This window comes from Squalius cephalus (genome assembly GCF_949319135.1).
Source record: "Squalius cephalus genome assembly, chromosome: 19".
Lineage (NCBI taxonomy): Eukaryota > Metazoa > Chordata > Actinopteri > Cypriniformes > Leuciscidae > Squalius > Squalius cephalus.
The window spans coordinates 15,259,806-15,279,980 of NC_137140.1; the positions used below are offsets into that span (position 1 = coordinate 15,259,806).

Below are 20,175 nucleotides of genomic sequence, written 5' to 3' on the forward strand. Positions count from 1 at the left end.
AGACAAAGCGTAGGCCTAAATCTTGTCCTAGACTAAAATGCCTGTTTGAGCTGTTTTAACTGAAAGCAGCTTGCAGCATATCTTAAAATATGTCAGTGCCATTGTTTTGTCTCCAGTAATGTTTTTTTTTTCCAAGGAACGTTTATAAAAGCTACTTAAATGTCTTAATTAAACTAAGGCCTAATCCTGGTTTAATCTAAGCCCTGTCTGTGAAACCAGGCCAATATGTTATTTTTGCATCATATTTACAGATTTTTTTACATAAGTCTGCAGCATTCATAGCGTCAAATGTTTCAAGTCAGCAACATAATGGGGGTTCATATACAGTCGTGCTCAGAATTAATCATACCCCTGGTAAATATGATCAAAAATGGCTGTAAAAAATAAATCTGCATCGTTTATCCTTTTGATCTTTCAAAAAAAAAATTGGCAAAATCCTAACCTTTCATTTAAGTAAAAGAATTGAAAGTGTGTGTGTGGGGGGGAAATCACCCGTTGGCCACAATTATTGATACCCTTTTATTAAATACCTTTTTTGCAATCTCCTTTTGCCGAGTCTTCTTCTATAATGCCTGATGAGTTTGGAGAACACCTGACAAATGATCAGAGACCATTCCTCCATACAGAATCTCTCCAGATCCTTCAGATTCCCAGATCCATGTTGGTGCTTCTTCTCTTCAGTTCACTCCACTCATCAGGTCAGGGAACTGGGACGGTCATGGCAGAAGCTTCATTTTGTGCTCCCTAACACATTTTTGTGTTGATTTTGATGTTTGTTTTGGATCGTTGTCCTGATGGAAGATCCAGCCACGGCCCATTATAAGATTTCTAGCAGAAGGTGTCAGGTTTAGATTTTTTATCTGTTGATATTTGATAGAATCCACGATGCTATGTATCTGAATAAGAAGTCCAGGACTTCCAGCAGAAAAATATGCCCACAACATAAAAGATCCAATGGTATATTAAATTGTACACATGGGGTACTTTTTATCCTTGTGTGCACCAAACCCATCTAGCGTGTTTGCTGCCAAAAAGCTCTTTTTTAGTTTCATCTGACCACAGAACCTTGTGCCGTCGTGTCTGACAACTGAATATGCTGGAGTTTGTTTTTGGATGAGCGAGGAGCATTTTTCTTGAAAACCTCCCAAACAACATGTGGGGATGTAGGGGTTGTTTGATTTTTTTTATTTTTTATTTTTTATAAATAGGCTTTCTGACCCCAAGACTCAACTAATCTCTGCAATTCTCCATCTGTGATTATTGAAGAGTCTTTGGCCACTCAAACTTTCATCCTCACCGTCTATTAAGACAATATAGACACAGTCCTCTTCCTGGCAGATTCGTAACATCTTTAGTTGATTATTATAATTATAATATTATATAACTTCTTAATTATTGCCCTGATGGTCAAAATGGGGATTTTCAATTCTTTAGCTATTTTCTTACAGCCACTTTCTATTTTGTGATGCTCAACAATCTTTTGCTGCACATCAGAACTATATTCTTTGGTTTTACTCATTGTGATGGATGATTAAGGGAATTTGGCCTTTGTGTTTCCTCATATATAAACTCCTGTGAAACAAGAAGTCATAGCTGGACAATTTCATGTTCCTAGTCACCCTGGTGTTAGCCTGGCAAGCCAGACCTACATCAAGATGTTAGGTCTGGCAACTCACCATAGACACGGCTCAATCTGAGGGGCGGGATAAACGGCTGTCTTTCAAATTCCCTCTGCAGCGCTTCAACCAACCAGAGCGTTTTCCCAACAGCGGAGCTAGTTGATAGATTCAACTTTTGAATCTGGCCGGCAAAACTACGAACACATCTTCCTTTTTTAAGAATGACTTAACCCTCTGGAGTCTGGGGTGTTTTTGGGGTCCTTGAGATGTTCTGACATGCCCTGACATTTGTGCTTTTTTCAGTTGCTTATAAACATATCAATGGCAAAAGAAAATTACACTCTATTTAGCACAAACAGGACTACCATAATATGTGAGCCACAAGTATGTACATGTTTTCATTTTTGAGAGAATAATGTTTATGCATGGTTATTGAAAAAACTAAAAATGAAAGTTTCTGAAATAAGGCCACAAAACACATACTAAATATATGTCATTAGCCGCTTTCCGACCAAGTAGTTCTAGGAACTTAGTTCTAGGAACTGTCCACTTCTAAACAGTTCTAAGAACTACTCTCCCCCAAACTCGGTTTTGCTGTTTGCGTTCGCACTGGCCAAGTGGCCATAGGAACTGGTAGGAGGGGTAAGGGAGTGACGCAAGCACGGTGACTTTTATTTTGACGGCGCGACGGACCTTTATTTTGGCGGCGCTGAGACCGCCAGAGCAAACAATGCTCGCATTCTCTGTGTTTATTTGTTAGCGATCTGTCTAACAGTACTGTTTAATATCTTATCAGATAGAACTGTTATAAAAAGTAGACATTATGTGAAAAAAGGTTATTAGCCTATGCCGTGTGGTTGATGTCCAGTGTTGCTAGCTGGGCAGATAAACATAATCATGTTTGGCTTGGTCCCCTCAAAGTTGCGTTGGATTTTCTCTTCAGCATAAAGGTTTAGAGACCCATCTATCACTGTTTTCCATGTTTAAACTTTGTATAGTTAGTTTATGGAGTAAATATATAGGCTATAATCTGTGTGTTTACATTCTAGCTGTTTTAAAAATGGCGGGTGCTGGTGTTCCGCGTGCGTTCGGTCAATCAGCGTACACATAACGTCACGGATAGTTCCTATAGTGCTGGTTTAGACCCTACTCTGAAGTAGGACCTAAATTAGTTCCTCCAAATGGAGTTCCTAGAACTAAAATCGTTCCTAGTTCCTGCGGTGCGAACACGCCGACATCCGGGTACTTTAGCCAATAGTTCTAGGAACTGTGAAAAGGTTCCTCCGGTCGGAAAGCGGCTAATAAGACTTTTGACTAATGGATGTCCTCGCCTAGAGTTTTTTCTTCAAAATGATGTGAAAATCATCCTGCCTAATCATTCACATAAAACGATATATTGATTTAAGTTTTGCGAAACACTTTTAGTTTGGAAAGCCAATATGCGGATGGGGCGTAAACGATCATGCATATTTAGTAGTTCACACCTGATTAGACAATGCCCCTGCATACTTAATGAGCCATTCATTCAGGTGTGTCACCTATAGCTAACTTAAATATACAAGCTTCATAAAAATGATCATTCTAGAAGAAAATTTCAGATGGCATTTAGAGGCTTTTGCATCTGAACTCTTCATATATATACACACACACACACACATATATATATATATATATATATATATATATATATATATATATATATATACACTACCAAATTGGTTCACAGTTGGAGGCATCGCTTTTTTTTTTTTTTTTTTTTTTCACAAATTGTGCTTGCAAATTGTATAATATCCAAGGTAAACATGTCTAGTAATTGTGCAGTTAATTCTCATACTGTATTTTCAGTTTTGGAATATTTATCCTCTCCCCAAATTTGTCACTAATAAAACACAATACAAATTATTTAAAGAAAAAAATTATATTTACTTGTTTACATCTACCTTATAAATATATATTTTTTATTAAAAAGGTTACAATTACAACAATTCAAGTGTAATCTTTCTTTTTAAAAACTAAAGTATACAAAACGTATTATTTGATGACTTTATTTTTGATAATTTTTGATATTTTTCCTCATCTCAGTATAGCAATAGAGTTTGCTAAAAGCTGTTCATTCAATTCAGCAGTATTTGAAAATCGATAATATTTTGTAAAATTACATTTATATTTGCATTTATGTCAAAACCTAGACACTTTATTTCAACATATTTCAGTCGATTTTACTCATCTCAGTATAGCAATACAGTTTGCTAAAACATCATTCATTCACACACGCGATTTAAATTTAAACTGTCTTTTTGTGAGCTGTGGTAAACAGCGCGCATCTCTGCGGCTGCCGTTCATTCACAGAAACGCGATTCACTTGAGAAGGAAAAAAACTTACTACACCATTCCTCAGCTCGCTCCTCGATATATCCGCACTTCTGAGGGACATTTTCCATTATTATTATTCCTCACAGCGCTGTGAGACGGTGTAAACAAGTAGGCTACAATGATCTGATTCAACTTGTTTTCTCGAGCTGATATGGGGGCGTTCACAGTTTGCACGGATTGCTCAGTCATTTGCGTTTGAATAGCGCGCGCTCTCCGAGGGCGGAGTCACATTACAAGTAATTAGATGAGATGAGAACGACTGACATCTCGCTCTTTTCTTACAGATTACATGAACTGAGAATATTTGTTTTTTTATATAAATTACTTCATTTAAAAGAAGAGAATTCAAGTTTCATGCCTGTGTGTCTGTATGTCTGTTTGACTGAGTATTCGCTGAGTTACAGTTCATTTTCGGACGCGTTTCAGAATGGACTACACGGACAGAGAGAAGGCAGAACTCGCTTCGTGTTTATTTTTCTTTATTTGGCAAAAAGCACAACACTTTGTTTTTATTGTGAGTATACACAAAAATAATACACATTTAACAGAATCGATTGATGTATGAAACTCCTATGGAAAATCAAAGTCAACAGAGTATTTATGAGTTTCTTTTACACTGATAAAAAAAAAGCGAGCTGGTATCGCCGGCGATACCGTCGACCTCAGGGGGTTAAGTGCCGTTCTCTACTTGTTTTCAAGTAGTAGGGAACCATCGCAACTCTGTCGTCATTATGTTAAGCCCGCCCCGCCTACTCTATACGCGATGTGATTGGCCTGACCCAATTTAGGTTTTTACAGCTCCAAAAGTCAACGGAGAGTTGCTAGACTACCCTGGCTGCAAAATACATTTTGCTGCCGCTAGGGTGCGTCTAGATTTCTAGGCTACCCTGGTGTGCTAAAAAAAGGTAGCCTAGAAATTAATGGGAATATACTTCAGAGATATTTTATTCATAAAAAATTCTAGGGGTATCAATAATTGTGGCCAACGTGTTTTGGAGAAAAACATTTCATAATGTGATTTTCCCCCCCATTTTCAAGTCTTTTACTTAAATGAAAGGTTAGATTTTTGCCAGTTTTTTTAATGAAAGATCAAAAGGATAAACGATGCAGATTTATTTTTTACAGCCATTTTTTATCATATTTACCAGGGGTATGATTAATTCTGAGCACGACTGTATGTTCTGAAGCAGCACAATTTTAGACATCATAGCCCCATTCTCAATCAATTTCTGGCCTTCATAGGCATTTCTGACTGTTATATGTGATGTCCAAAATGCTTAAAGGGTTAGTTCACCCAAAATGAAAATGTTGTCATTAATTACTCACCCTCATGTCGTTCTAAACACTTTCTGTGCCTCCATATACATCAATGCAATTACCACTTTTAAGGCCCAGAAAGCAGTGGTGTGCGGTGGTCTTTTAAAATGAGGATGTTACACTTATGTCTGTTACACTTAAAGGTAGGGTAGGTAGGAATTTTATAAAAAACTTTTTTCCAAATTTGTTTAAACTTTCTATACATATCAATACATAATTAAAATGTAAGTACTCTGAAAAAAAAAGAGTATAAAAATCGAGTGACTCTAAACCGTTTAATCTGCATTAAACACAGCTCATTATTTCCATTCGGGACGAAACAAAGGATTGGCTTAGGCGACTGTCACTCTCTCGCAACCATGGCAACCACCCTTTTGCCACACAGGATCTGCCCACTTGCGCGAACCCGTTTGATTTGAGGAATTCAACAGGCACGGAACCTAGGAATAGCAAAACAATGGCAGAGAAAGAGCAATCAAAATTCACATTACCGGCATATGCAGTCAGCGAAGGCAAACAAGGCAAAAAAGGAAGACGCTACTAGAAAAGGTAATGAACAAAAAGTCTTTGGATAAACAAAGAAATAAAACGCGTGTCAATATCCTCAGACCCAAGTTGCACGGCCTCTTGAACGACCTCCTCTGCTTCGCCCTCGACCCCGGACCTGTCCTCGAGCTGACGATGCGGTACTTGTCTCTGGAGTGTAGTCCTCATCAGAGTCAACAATGTTTTCATCATGGAAACTCTTACATGCAGAACACCATATATGTTATGAATCTTACACGAAATTCATCTTCATCTCAGTGTAACTGATGGTAATGGAAAAACGTGTATCAATGCAACCTGTTTTTAGCTTTGCCGTATAGATATAACTAGCTCGTTAGCGAATCAAAAAAAATATATTTTAAACTTTACCAATATCAATATGCTAGCTTGATAGTGAGTACTAAAATACATCTTATTTGTTTATATTCATAATGATAAAGTTAGATTTTTTTATTACATGTGACTCTGACATGATGTCACTACATGCACTGTGCTCCTTCCTCTCCGCTCGTCTCAGGTAAATAATGCGTCTTCCAGCTCAGCGGTCGGAGTCACGCGTTCATGTGTTTTGGGGGCGTGGCTTTGGAAGGAGCCCAGAAGGGAGGGGGTGGAGTGAATGGAAATAATGAGCTGTCTTTAACCCTCTGGGGTCTGAGGGGTTTTCTGGGCCCTGGAGGTGTTCTGACATGCTCTGACATTTGTGCTTTTTTCAGTTATTTATAAACATGTTAATGACAAAGGTGTAAATTCACTCTATATAGCACAAACAGGGCTACCATAATATGCGACCAACATGCATGTATATGTTAGAATTTTTAAGAGAATAATGTTTATGCGTGGTTATTGAAAAAAATAAAAATGAAAGTTGCTGAAATGAGACCACAAAACACATACTAAATATGTGTAAACAAGACTTTTGACTAATGGATGATGTCGCATATTGTTTTTTTCTTCAAAATGATGTGAAAATCATCCTGCCTAATCGTTCAAATAAAACAATACATTGATTTAAACTTTGCAAGTCAGTTTTTTTGTCAGAAGAGGTTTATGCGTGGGAGTGGTAATGCCCTATCAATATTAATGAGATTCAGACCAGGGGTGTGACATAGACACCCCCCCAATGGCTAATGGGCCATCAAGTGAAGCAGCCTGAACAAAGAAGTAGAGGAGATTCAAAGGTTTTGTTTTTCAATCTGTTTTATTGTAATTCCTCTATGTGGAGGAACTAAATGTTCTAAATTTGCTCTAAGCAAATCAAATGTGAGCAAAATAAAAAAATAATCAGTCTGCTATAAACAAAGCAATGATAAACGATAAACAAAAGTAAAGGCAGGTATCTCACAGTAAATGCTCATGCTCCGTTGATGCGGGCTCTAAGCAAATCAAATGTGAGCAAAATAAAAAAATAATCAGTCTGCTATAAACAAAGCAATGATAAACGATAAACAAAAGTAAAGGCAGGTATCTCACAGTAAATGCTCATGCCCCGTTGATGCGGGCTCTAAGCAAATCAAATGTGAGCAAAATAAAGAATCCTGAAAAAACTATCACAGGTTATAAAAAAAATATATTAAGCAGCACAACAGTTTCCAACATTGATTTAAAAAAATAGTCATCATATCAGAATGATTTCTGAAGGCTGGTGGTTAGTGGAAGTTGGTCAGCAGAGCACACACATCTGAACACAGTCACACATCTTTGGTGCGGTATCTGTCCCGGGACATAACTGTAGCTGGAAATGGTACGGAGAAAACACTGCTTTGCCGCCAGTAGTCGCTGATGGAGCTGACCTTCACCATGGCCATGTAGAACAGCAGCCCAATGTATCGGTACATCTCACTGATGCTGACATCTGTCCATTTATATTTGCAGCCCTTTGCAGTTGCTTTGGCAGCCTGAGCATTTGTGTTGTGGCACAGAGTTGACACAGCACTTTCTGAAAAAAATTGTTTGAATAGATTCATGGGCGAATGTGAGTATACAGAACTCAGTTGTGGTCCAATTTCCCGTGCAGGACAGAATTGCACAGTCTGCGGAACCATGTCAACATCAGTCTCTGTTTTCCATGCCAGAGTTGACTGCCTTTTGCATGCCTGCTGGTTAGCCTTGGCTCTCTTCGGGACAGGTGCATGGACATGTTCATTGTCACATCTGTAAAAAAAAATAAAAAATAAAATGCTGATAACACAATAAAAGAACTTGTATTATCATTATCAATCACTAATGGCCATGGATAAAAAAGACAACGGTTTTTGTCATTTCACACAAGAATAGGTATAGGCTACTTTTATATTATTATGATGTAAACACAATTAGGCTACATTTCATCTGTAAAATATTACGTCTATGTACTTACTCAGTATGATTCTCGATCGCACTGAGACCTGACCGACACCTGCGTGCCCCTCTGCGGGGTGCTGGAGAAGGAGAGCTTGAAGCAGACACATTCCTAAAAAAATAAAATAAAAATAAAACTGTTAGCATACATTATTCAAAGTAAACTGATGAGCAATTGATGGTTATGGTTATGGACCATTGATAGGCCATATAGACCGCACGCATTTAGTGAAGCACGCAATAAACGGATCGTTCGCGAACGACACATCACTAAAACATTTACACAGTCTGTATTCAAAAACATCTGCAGCATGATAAATACTGTCATAGGCCAACCAAAACCAGAACATTTATATAAAAATATAATGTATTTAGACAGTATCACATATTTTACCGGAGGCTGAAATATAGTTGCACTAAACCACATATAACCTATAAGCAGATATTCGCAAACAATCTACATTATGCATAATGCAGTATTTTAGCATGAATCAGTGTCATAAGCTAATCAAAACTGAGTGAAATATATTTAATATACAAATATGTTTAAAGAGCAATATCACATTTAAAAAAAAGTTTACACTTGAGCATGTAAGTTCCACGGATGTTAGGGATATTGTAAGGCAATCGTTCCTGTAAGTTGTCAAAAGCTAGCCAAAACTAGGGAAAATATAGTCTAAAAATTCAGAAATTAAATATATATAAAGTTCTATATTATCAGAAAAGGAATTATATAACAGTAAACAACTTACTCTGAACTTGTATCCTCTGCGGGATCAATTCGCTCTTGAAAATGCTGCCGTTCTTCGTCTGAATTACAATCTTCCTCTGAGGAAAAGGTGAATTCTTCCTCGCTGTCCAGAATCATCTGAAGGGCGTCTTTACCGGAGAAACGAGCCATCCTCTCTAAACACGATGAATTATCAGTGAATCTGATCTGATGAAACTTCGTGTTTTCAAGGCATTGATCGGGGGGCGTGTGCGAAGCAGAGATTACCTAAACTATTTACCATGTGAATAGTGCCGGGGGCCGGGCGGGCTCAGCTTATTAGAGATAATGAGAGAGAAGGAAAAAAACGGCACCTCTCCGTGCTTTCAAACGGATTTCATGAGTTGAAAACATTTGTTTTTTATATTAATTACTAAAGACATATCTCACGTGTCTGTGTGAGAAGTATTCGCTGAGTTACAGATCATTTTCGGACGCGTTTCAGAATGACAGAGAGGAGGCAGAACTCGCATCATGTTTATTTTTCTTTATTTGGCGAAAAGCACAACACTTTGTTTTTATTGTGAGTATACACAAAAATAATACACACTTAACAGGATCGATTGATGTATAACAAGCATATAAAATAAAAAGTAATTTTTTTTTTTTTTTTTTTTCACTGATAGGGAAAAAAATGAGCCTATCGCGACGGCGCGATAGCCGACCTCAGGGGGTTAAAACAGTCGTGAGAGGTCTACAGACACTCGATTTTTATACTTTCTTTTTCAGAGTACTTACATTTTAATTATGTATTGATATATAAATAAAGTTTAAACAAATTTGGAAAAGAAGTTTTTTAGACAATTCCTACCTACCCTACCTTTAATTTTCTTGGTTAAATAAATATTACAATTCTATTTTGTATTTTTTTGCAATATCTATCTTTAATCAAGTTAGTGTTTTTATACAGTTTTACATTTATTTTAAAATAATAACTAAAGGCAAAATATTAAATAAAATATTCAAGTTTCAAGTATTCAAATATTCAAACATTTCAAGTTTGATTTTGACATGACAAAGCGGTGAAATGGCTGAGTTGATAACTTCCTTTTTAATTAGTCTTCCCATGAACTTTTTCCCATTGTCTTCATTCAGCCTGATGAGAGCACAAAGCAATCATATCCAATCATAACTGATCATTTCCAATCAAAGCGTGATGGAGGGATTGCCTCCTCTCATGTGACTTTCCCCCATTTATTCTCAATTTACCCCTCACTAAACCCACCGCACGCGTTAGAGTGTCTGATTTAAGTCAATAGGGACAGAGGCTGCAAGCCTCCCACTGTAACTTCACTTGTGGTTGTCGCTGTTGGACACTGGTACTTTATAAAACGAGTGACTTTTACACTTTTTAACGTGGCTTTATTTTTTGTAATATCGATTATATTTTCTCATCCAGTATTTTTGAGGAGACTGCCTCCCTTGTCTCCTCAGAGGAAACGCCCCTTCCAGAAAGGTAGTAAAGACATTGTTAATAGTCCATGTGTCTACAATGGTTCAACTTTAATTTTATTAAGTGACGAGAATACTTTTTGTGTGCAAACCCCCCCCCCCCATATATAACTTTATTTATTTATTTATTTAATTAATTGAATTAAATTATTATTATTTTTTTTTTTTAACAATTTCTCTTCCACGTCAGTCTCTGACGCTGTTCACTAAGGCTGCACGATTAATTGAAATTAAACCGAAATCGTGCTGAAATTGCAAAGGCTGCAATTTTTTTCTGATTTTTAATTAAATAAATATATGCACAGCGTGTTAGTGAGGAGCGATTCTGTGATCAGTAAATGCTGCTTCATCTCTGAAAGCACTGAGTTTGAGTCACTTATAACGTGCATTTGAAAAAGCAACATCCGTCAAATAGCGTGAGCGATTCAGAGGTGCACAAGGCAAGTCATCTTCATTTATATAGCGCTTTTAACAATGTAGATTGTTTCAAAGCAGCTTTACAGAGATAAACGTATAATTTAAGGTAACAGAGATTGTTTTGGCTTTACAGCGGTTCTTTAACCTGTTAAGCTGCAACCCCACTTTTGAAAAATCCCCAGAAATGACATACCCAAACTGAAACAGATACAGTTCATGAACCCTTTGTACTAAAAGCACAAGTATGGTCTCATTTGAAAGTGACACCTGGCAGTTTATTGTAAATGTAGAATTAATTATTGTCATAATGACAAAAATTGTTATAAATAGCTTCAAAGTTTTGTAAAGTTATTAGAAATTAATTTTAATGAAACATCCTCATGAAAATAAAATTGAAGTTGGCACTGGAGCAATCTAGAAATGCACTACAGCTAAAGCCACATGTCTAAACATTTTATGTTTAAAATCTGAAGATAATAAGTCCAAAACTCTGTATTTAGTTAAATGTTTTTCAAGACCATGTCAGTTGACTTTATTTTGATTTGACGCTAAGATGCTTCTGATGTTTATTGCCATCTTCTAACCATCTATCCAGTATATTGTCTCTATTGTTTTGTGGTGCAAACGAGCCCCATTCAGTCTCAGTCTCCCCCTGCACACATTCACACCTCTCCAGCCTGGTTATGGCTCTAAATATGCATTTCTTTTGTCTGCATTATAGTTACTAACGACTGGCTATTCACATGCTATTCATAGGGTTTCAGTCCCTAATTTCTTTTCTCAAAGTTCACCTCACATTTTAAATAAAGAATAAAGAACATTCTTGAATAAAGAAACTTTCAGTAAGCATTCAAAAAAACATAAAAGTATAACTTCTAGGTTGCAGGTGCACCTAGGGCTAGCTAGCATGTTAGCTTAGCACACCATCAATACACGACAATTTATGAGATTAAAACCATGTTTGTGCTCCAAACTTACTTTAAAACGCAAGATGAGTGTTTTAAATAATCTTCTGTGATCTAATTTGGCTTCAGATAAAAAAATCAGACAGAAAATATACTATTGTATACTGTTCTGCACAATGATAGTCTATATAGATTAGCATTACATTATAAATATAATCTATTATTATGAAAATAGCTGGCATGTCTTGAAAAACACAGGTAACTCAAATATCATTGCAATCATGTTTATTATCTTCAAAACATCTGTATCTGCATTTTACAGCGCGAACTCTGTAGCTTTGTGTGTATCAGTGACGTCCTGGAATGTCACATGATCATGGCTCTTCTTCATGTTCTATATATGGACAATTATTGTGCATATAGCGCCCTCAGGCTGTTGGTATGGATTGAAAACACAGTATCAGAGTATGCAAGCGCTCATAATGATTACATCGACGCATTTGGTATAAATTCAATAAATATTATTCCTGTCTATAGAAATATGATGTGAATCTATGAGAATATATCAATATTTCTCCAAATCTGCACATTTTTGAGCTAAAGCCTTGAGGGACGTTGTTTTGTGTATCGCTGTCATGACGACAGCACGGGAGTTTTTTATGAATGAAAGCAGCTGACGCGCATAATTCATATTAAAGGTATCAACTCATTTTTTCATTTCATAACTCCTGACACAAATTAAGAAATAACTGTCGCTATAAGTTTCTCAGAATACAATAGTGGTCAAATACTGAAACTTGAGTCTTATATCTTTTTAATGATGTATAGTTTGTCGAAGTATAACATTAAATCTGATAGTAACTTTGATCTATATATAAAAAAAAACGCTTCAGTGCGCCGACGCACTGGTGAGGCTTAACAGGTTAATAAAGTTATTTTCCAGCTAAAGTTAGTTTTGATTGATTTGCTTCCGTCGCAACGATTATTTGTATAAATTAGGGGCCGCCAAGACGACACCATTCTCTCTACACAGACTTTAAACGCGAACCTGTGATAAACGCTGATGGCGTTCACATGAGCATTAAAAATTGGTTCTATAGTTATGTGCGTTTGAATATATGTGCGCAGGTTTGTAATTCCCTACAAACCAAGCCTAAACAAAGTACTGGTCTTTCCTTATAAATTTTGATACAGAATTTTATTTTATTTTATCACTTTGGGGTAGGTACGCGAAACGAATTTTCCAAAAACGCTTTATCTGTAGAGTGGTAAAGGGATCCTCCATAGGGAGAGACTAGTTGGCACTTCAGCACTGCATTGTCATCGGGTCCAGGCGAAGGTCCTTCGTCAGATCTGGATACGGCCTGGATCCGGCAGGCTGCGGGAAAACCTCGGGATAAACAAAGACACTAAAATTAGCGTAGATGCCATTCTTCTTATGATGTAACGACTACATCAGGATTTATGGGAAGTGTTCCCGGTTCCGGCTGACCTAATCTATGCAGCCTAACATTGAATTATAGAAGTCTATAATGTATTATGTGAATGCTAGGTCAAAGAGATGTGTCTTTAATCTTATGTCTCTGATTGGCCATTGTGCCAGATGACACAATGTCATCTGTGCTTGCAGATGGCACTAGCACAGATGACAACACTATTTACATTTGACTTTATTCAGTTTCTTATCCAGTAGTATTTCTGTACCTGAATACTAGTGTTAGACCTACCCAAACAACTTTTCTCTTTATTTCATTTGCATCTTTCTTCTATTGTATTTATTGGTGCTACTTTTTAAATTTTATTCAGAGTTTGAAATCAAGCTTTCTTGTGTTGTGCAAAGTCTTGAGCAACAAAATTACCCCATTTGTTAAAACATAAATACGAGTGAGCAAACATTTAGGTGAGATAAATGTAGGTTAATATAAAATTTAATTTAACCCCCTTTGCAGGTAGGTTTCTTCAAGCGTCATGGAGACATTGCCACAGTTCTTTTGGATTTAGTCTGTCTGTTTTTTGTAATCATGTAGCCTAATCACAGACAGGCTCGATGATGGTGATATCACATCTCTGTGTGGATCATACCGGCTGTTGTCAGACTCTTTGTGCATACAAAAATCTCACTGGATTATTACAATTAGTGGCAAAATGAATGTTTGGAAATGTAAACTTATATTTCCTACTGACACACTACTGCAAAAGATATAAATAACTGGCTTAAAAAATTTTTTTTGGGGTGAAACTACTAACGTGCCTAAGACGTTTGCACAGTACTTAGGGGTGTGACGGTTAGTATATAACCGTGAGACCGACGGTTATAGTTGAACACCGTCATTACAACTCTATAACCGCCAAAACCGTGTTATTAAAATATTTTTTACAAACATTTTTTATCATAGAGAATGTTTAAATACTAATTAAAAACAATTGTTAACAATCTGTGTTATTAATGGTCTACGTCATTTCCAACTGTATTTGATTCTTTGCCAAGTACCCCTTGACTGACCGCCAATCATTTGAGATAGAAATAAAAGCTATGATATAGTGATGTGCCATCATTATGAGATTTATTAAACAAATGAAAAACATTTGCAATAATAAACATTAGCAATGAACATTTGCAATCGGGACTCGGGAGACATGGTTTTTACCACTTAATGAAGTTTTGTTTTGTAAATCGGCAGACATGACTTTTACCACTTCATTAAGTTTTGCTTTGTAGAAAGCCTTTCTTTAAAGCGAATTTCGTTTTGTACAAATTGTATCTTAATTTTAATATTGCAATTGCATGTATTTAATAAATAAAAAGCAAATATAGGAGACAATATAATAACCGTGACATTGAGGCACCGATTCACTTGCATTGCATTGTGAAGTTGAACTAGAGCGCATCTCATCGTAAATGAATGAAACTCAGCGTAGGCCTCTGCCTCATACATTAGCATTAAAGCTGCCGTCGGCAACACTTTTTTTTATCAAATTCAGTGAAATTGACACTATAATCCGACAGAACAACATAAATAAGGTGGTTTTAGGAAAAAACCCGAGCTTCTAACTCCACCTGGAGCGTGTTATTTGTTTTGCAAAAATCCACCGCTCCCGTCTCATCGGGTCCAATCAGCGCAAGGGGGTGTGAGATCTGACTGTCAATCACAGGTCGTGCACACGCGTCAGATTCCCTCTCCCTCGCGCAGGCGCGCACATTACAATATCACATGCACACGACACGCCTGAAGTTCGCCTAAAGATTGTACGAAGCGCGATGGCGGAGAGAAAATCTACTAACAAGCTTCCAATTCCTCGGTTATTGCTATCTATGGATAGATTAGCCAGGGCAGCCTACCTCCGAGTCCATGATGTTGATCGATGCTGAAGAGACGGACGCGTTCACAGAAAATCAGGTACACACGCACTGACGATGGGCGGGTGCTCGTTGGTAGTGGGGGAGGGGCATGAGAGTTGTAAACATTCAAAATTTTGGCTAAGTCCACTCAATCTGCCAGACTTGCCGACTGCAGCTTTAAATATCTTTGCTGCATCCTTTCTAGAACAGACAAGGGCTTTCTTGCGGCTCACATCAGCAGAGCATTGCATCGTCCATAGACCGCAAAACAATCAGCGGATGGCGGGCGGGTGCGGCTTTGAAATCTGGTCAAAAAACGTTGGTGCGGATGATGAGTTTTGTGATGCGGTTGCGGATGAACTAATACCCCATCCGCGTATCTCTATTGATAACAACATTGAACACTACACAAATATTAATTTTATTCAAACTAAGTTGTCCTATAACAGACGAACGTCGCACCCCCCCCCCCCCCAACGACGGTTATGTTACGAACATATGACTCACGTCATAACCGTCATCACCAATTCTGAAACCGGCACACCCCTAGTAATGATTGCTGCAGATGGAATGTCACGATGTTAGTCACTGACCTCAAAGTAAGATAATTTTATTACTTTTGTGTTAAACGTGATCTGAACAGAGTTTTTTGCGTCCGTGACATATGTGCATGCCCGGACATGTCCTGTAGAGATCGTTCTGTTATTCAGATCGGTAATATTATTTAAAGTATGATTATTCATTCTTTATTAAAGGGACACTTCACCCATTTGCATTAAGCTTTGCATTGTTAGAAACCCAGTCATACTATTGAATGGTCATGCAACATTTTTTCATTTTCCCCCGAGACGAGAGAAATCTGTATTTACCTCTTTACACTTCCTCCTACAATGACGCAAAAATCGTCATTTTGCGTCATTGTAGGAGGAAGTGTAAGAGGGGGGGATTTCTGTTAAGACTACAAGCACTAGATCCACCCTTTCAAACCCGCCCATAGGGGGTTGGACCTAATGCGCTAACAGACCTATCACAGATCAGTGCGAGTGCGTTTGATTTCAACGGCAGAAACCTGCAGAAAACAGGGACGAAGAAAGCTGAGTAGTAGGGGTTACCATACTCTATTTCCCGGACATGTCCAGCCGTCGAGATCGACAAAAATGTCCGGGATTCAGCTTTTGCTTTCTGCGGTCGCCATCCATTGTTTACATGCTCAACTTTTGTTTCAATCTAACTGAATTCACCCCGATTGGTGAATCTGAATGTAATGTTTACATGAATGCTAAACAAGTGATCGGTTGATTTGCGTTTTAACATTGCTAAGAAAATACCCGCACCTCCGTGTGAGATAGGTGCATCTCACAGGCGCGCTCATCAGTAATCACAGTAATACAGGGAGCAGGACGAGGCTAGCGCCGCGGGAGAAAGACGCGGCCGGTGGCGTGATCGGTTGATGTGTGTTTTACCATTGCTAAGAAAATACCTGCTCCTCCGTGCGAGATACGAGAACAGTGCCTCACAGGTGTCGGTCGTCAGTACTCGCGCCGTTCTCCCGCGCCCCTCAGCCTCGTCCTGCTCGCCACAGTAAACATGATGAATGGCGACTGTAGAACGCAAAAGCCGAATCCCGGACATTTTGGGCAAACTCGTCACGGAGACTCACTCGTAGCCTAGCCTTGCCTTGATGTTTTTGTTTTCAACTGCGCAGCGCTGTCTTACCGGTAGGCGTGGCTTGGGAGTGGCCTTGTAGGGCAGCGAAGCAAGTGCATTCTGGGAGTTGTTGTCTTTCATCCACATAAGCCAAAAATACATTTTCTGGCTTTTCTCAGTCTAGAAAGCTCCAAATTCAAAAATAATTTCACATTTCTTCTACATAAATGACCCACTTTCAATACACATTCATGTCTCCACGGGTGAAATGACCCTTTAAGCTGCAGATCAGTGTTATGGGTTATTAATGATATTATGTTGGTCTGTTAAGATGTTATAATACCAGACGAGTGATTAGCGTCATGTTTGTTTGAATGCTTTTCATATTGCCACAAGGTTATCCATATATGGGCACTGTATGTTATTGATGACATTGGTGCTTACAGCCTATTTTCCTGTGGAATACCTCGTTTCTGTTTATTTACCTGGATGTTAAGTAGAGAAATGTCACTGATGTGAATTAAGAATAATTATTTTACATTAGGCTATGTAACAGTGAATGCTTATTATTGTGTATATTTAGTTTATTCATTATCTTTATTGTACTTATTTTCCAGACTATGTACATCATTGAATATACCTCTGTGGTTCATCCATCTACCTCCAATACACAGAGTTAATGTGATCACCTGTCTCCTCATTATTTGTGCTCTGACCGGCATCCCGAAGGGTTTACTCATTCATTACCGAATCAGAACCTAACAGCCCAAAAGCCTCTCCAACATTCTTTTTGTTTTTCCTACACTCTTTCATCCAATGCCCAGGTTTACCACAGTAATTGCAGCTGCAGCTAGGACATTTGCGTTTCTGTTGATTCTCTGTGTTGACCTTAAAGGATGCTGCTGCAATTTTTACTCTTGCCTTGACATCAAAGTCTCTTTCCCAAGTATCTAAACTGTCTAAGTTGTTTTTCAGGGTTCTATTGGACCATGTTAATTCTAAGTAAGGCAATGCATTTTTATGTTCTGGGCAATTCCACGCAAAGGTCATCCTTACCATGAAAAAATAAAGTTTTTACCTAAAGATCAAAACCCCTTTTAAGTTGTCCATTTAGGTCTGTAATATACTGTATTAATGTGCTGTATCAGAAATTTTAAGAAAATTGCCTTGTTTTTCCACCACATATGAGGTGAGCAACAATGCTAAAATTTTAATTTCAACCAGCCATATTTCATGCTTTCAAAAGAGGTATCAAAGACCCCCCTTTTAAAAACTTAATTTGAACATAAAGCATTTTGCTGAAAGATGGAGGCATGCCTGAGAAATAAATATACTAATTTGGTCATAACAGCACTGCCTGTTGAATTTATAAGGGCTTTAATAAAGAGGTCTGGACGCTTCAGTGCTCTGTCACGTCCGTAACGTTTTAAAGATTAAGTTTATATAATATAACAATTATAAATGCAAATAACTTGAAACTTTATATGCAAAGCTAAACTATGTTTATGCTTACTAGGATCGACATTTCATTCCACTACTTTGCTTTGAACAACCATAATAATGCGTTACGGACGTGACCGTTACGGACGCTTCACATCAAATCATATGCACTTGTGATCGGTTTCAGGCTTACCATATATTCAGTGCATATCCAATAATCGCAATAATATTTGTGCTTTGTTAGTTTTAATATGAAAAAATGTCTCAACTTTCAAATTCAGTCTATTTTATAACAAAATGTAAACAATAGAGACCGCTCTTTAATACGTCGTGGTATATTTCTGTAGCGCCTCAGTGCGCGGCGGATAAAGCGCACATTAACGGATCTTCTCTTCCCCTGCCAGTTACAGAACGAAATATGAATATCAGAAGGTAGTATATGATACAGTACAACTTTAAGAAGAGCATATGTCTTATAGCCATAGGACACTTCCTTCGGGATGTCGCGTTTTTTTCCCTCTTGGTTAAAACATGAATATTCATCATAATCCCGCGATCAAGCTGACAAAATAACAGTGATATTGCAATCATTTTGACTCACGACTTAAAAGTAGTTTAAAAGTAGACATTTCAGACGTCCTATAGATATATTTCTCAGGTATGTGAGGCAAGTAGCCTACATTATACGCGGAGTTTCGGTTCATTTATGAGGCGCGCTCCACTTCACGCGACGGCGCCTCTGTGTCCTGATTATATTGTCTGCTATAGCCTATTTTCTTCTTATTTAAAAAAATCCAGGCAATTGGTTGATGAAACATTGATTAAAATTAAGATACAATTTATACAAAACGAAATTCACATTAAAGAAAGGCTTTCTACAAAAAAACTAAAAAAAACTAAAGAATTGGTCAAAATCATGTCTGCCCACTGATATACCGTATACGGTCCGTATCCGATATATTTGCATCTTATGATCTTACTCATGCTGTTATCCTTTCATATAATCAACATATGAAATAAAAAATACAATTATTTTATTTAAACATTAATATGAGACTAAATGCCTACTCAATTGTAATGTTGGAGCTGGATTTGAGTGAACGCGTCTTACCGGTGAGCATGTTGGGGGAGAGGTACGATTTTCGAAACAAACATCGAATATTATTTTTGCTTATAATGCCAATCCTTAATATTTGGTGTTTTAAATGCCTGTTTGAGGTCTCTGTGAACGTTTTAAAGCAGTATTTAGTGCCGCTTTCAGAGCGGTCACGTCCGTAACGTCACGTCCGTAACATTGTTTTTTCCTCATAAATGCGAAAACGAAAAATAACATAAAATGAATATTTTATGTTCTGTGGAGAGCCAACCCTTCTTCATTCGGTGGGTACTATTACTTTTGGTTTGCGCAGTGTAATTCACAGAATTACTAAAAAATATTTTGGCAACAAAAAGTTAGAGATTTTTTTTGTCACGTCCATAACGCATGTGTATTTCCCTCATATTAAATATAAAACGCATGCGTAGACTGATATTTTTCTAATGTCTGGACTCCTTTATTAAGGTAGTATGGAAATATAAACAGATGTTTACAATATATTGGTATTAAATGCATTTTCTGAGAATTAAAAATTCAAGTTTTGACTGCAAATGTCACGTCCATAACGCTGGAATTGCCCTTCTGACAAAAGACCATCAAACCATTCCCGAACTAGGGGACCATTATCATCTAACACCTCCTCTGAAGTGTCAGCAATCCCGCTGTAAGCTGCAGCGGTCTGGCAAAATCTTTCTGTGTACTCACAAACAGTTTCACCCTTCTTCTGTACACATCTAGTGATATTTGACCAGTCAACTTTTGGTCCAACAATGTTCTTTAACACTCTCAGAACTCCCTCTCTCAATTAATCTTTTCTGGCATTTTGAAACTCAGAATTGTTTACAGCATTTTCAAAATCATTGAATTCTGACTCAGTCAAGATCTGTGATACCAGCTGGGTGACTTCAGCTAGAGAC

The 20,175-nt window shown here is 37.5% G+C and overlaps 2 protein-coding genes across 3 annotated transcripts in view; one reads left to right on the top strand and one right to left on the bottom strand.

Moving 5' to 3' along the window:
- The window catches only part of med1 (mediator complex subunit 1), a 272,844-nt gene that overhangs the window by 41,377 nt on the left and 211,292 nt on the right, over positions 1-20,175 (top strand). The window lies entirely within an intron of this gene.
- LOC307147369 (uncharacterized protein) lies at positions 5,100-9,174 on the bottom strand. The gene is made up of 3 exons (XM_079852075.1): positions 8,945-9,174; positions 8,212-8,304; positions 5,100-8,006 (listed from the first exon to the last, which is right to left on the bottom strand). Exons 1-3 carry the CDS (start codon positions 9,091-9,093, stop codon positions 7,544-7,546), a joined length of 705 nt encoding a protein of 234 aa, XP_079708201.1. The 5' UTR covers positions 9,094-9,174; the 3' UTR covers positions 5,100-7,543.

What these genes read in the sequence shown, in the direction of transcription:
- LOC307147369 (XM_079852075.1), bottom strand. Translation starts at nt 9,093, where the DNA reads ATGGCTCGTTTCTCCGGTAAAGACGCCCTTCAGATGATTCTGGACAGC. An exon ending in GCAGAGGATACAAGTTCAGA is followed by an intron (nt 8,305 to 8,944) that starts GTAAGTTGTTTA and finishes TTATTTTTTTAG; the next exon opens with GAATGTGTCTGCTTCAAGCT. An exon ending in GCGATCGAGAATCATACTGA is followed by an intron (nt 8,007 to 8,211) that starts GTAAGTACATAG and finishes TTTTTTTTACAG; the next exon opens with ATGTGACAATGAACATGTCC.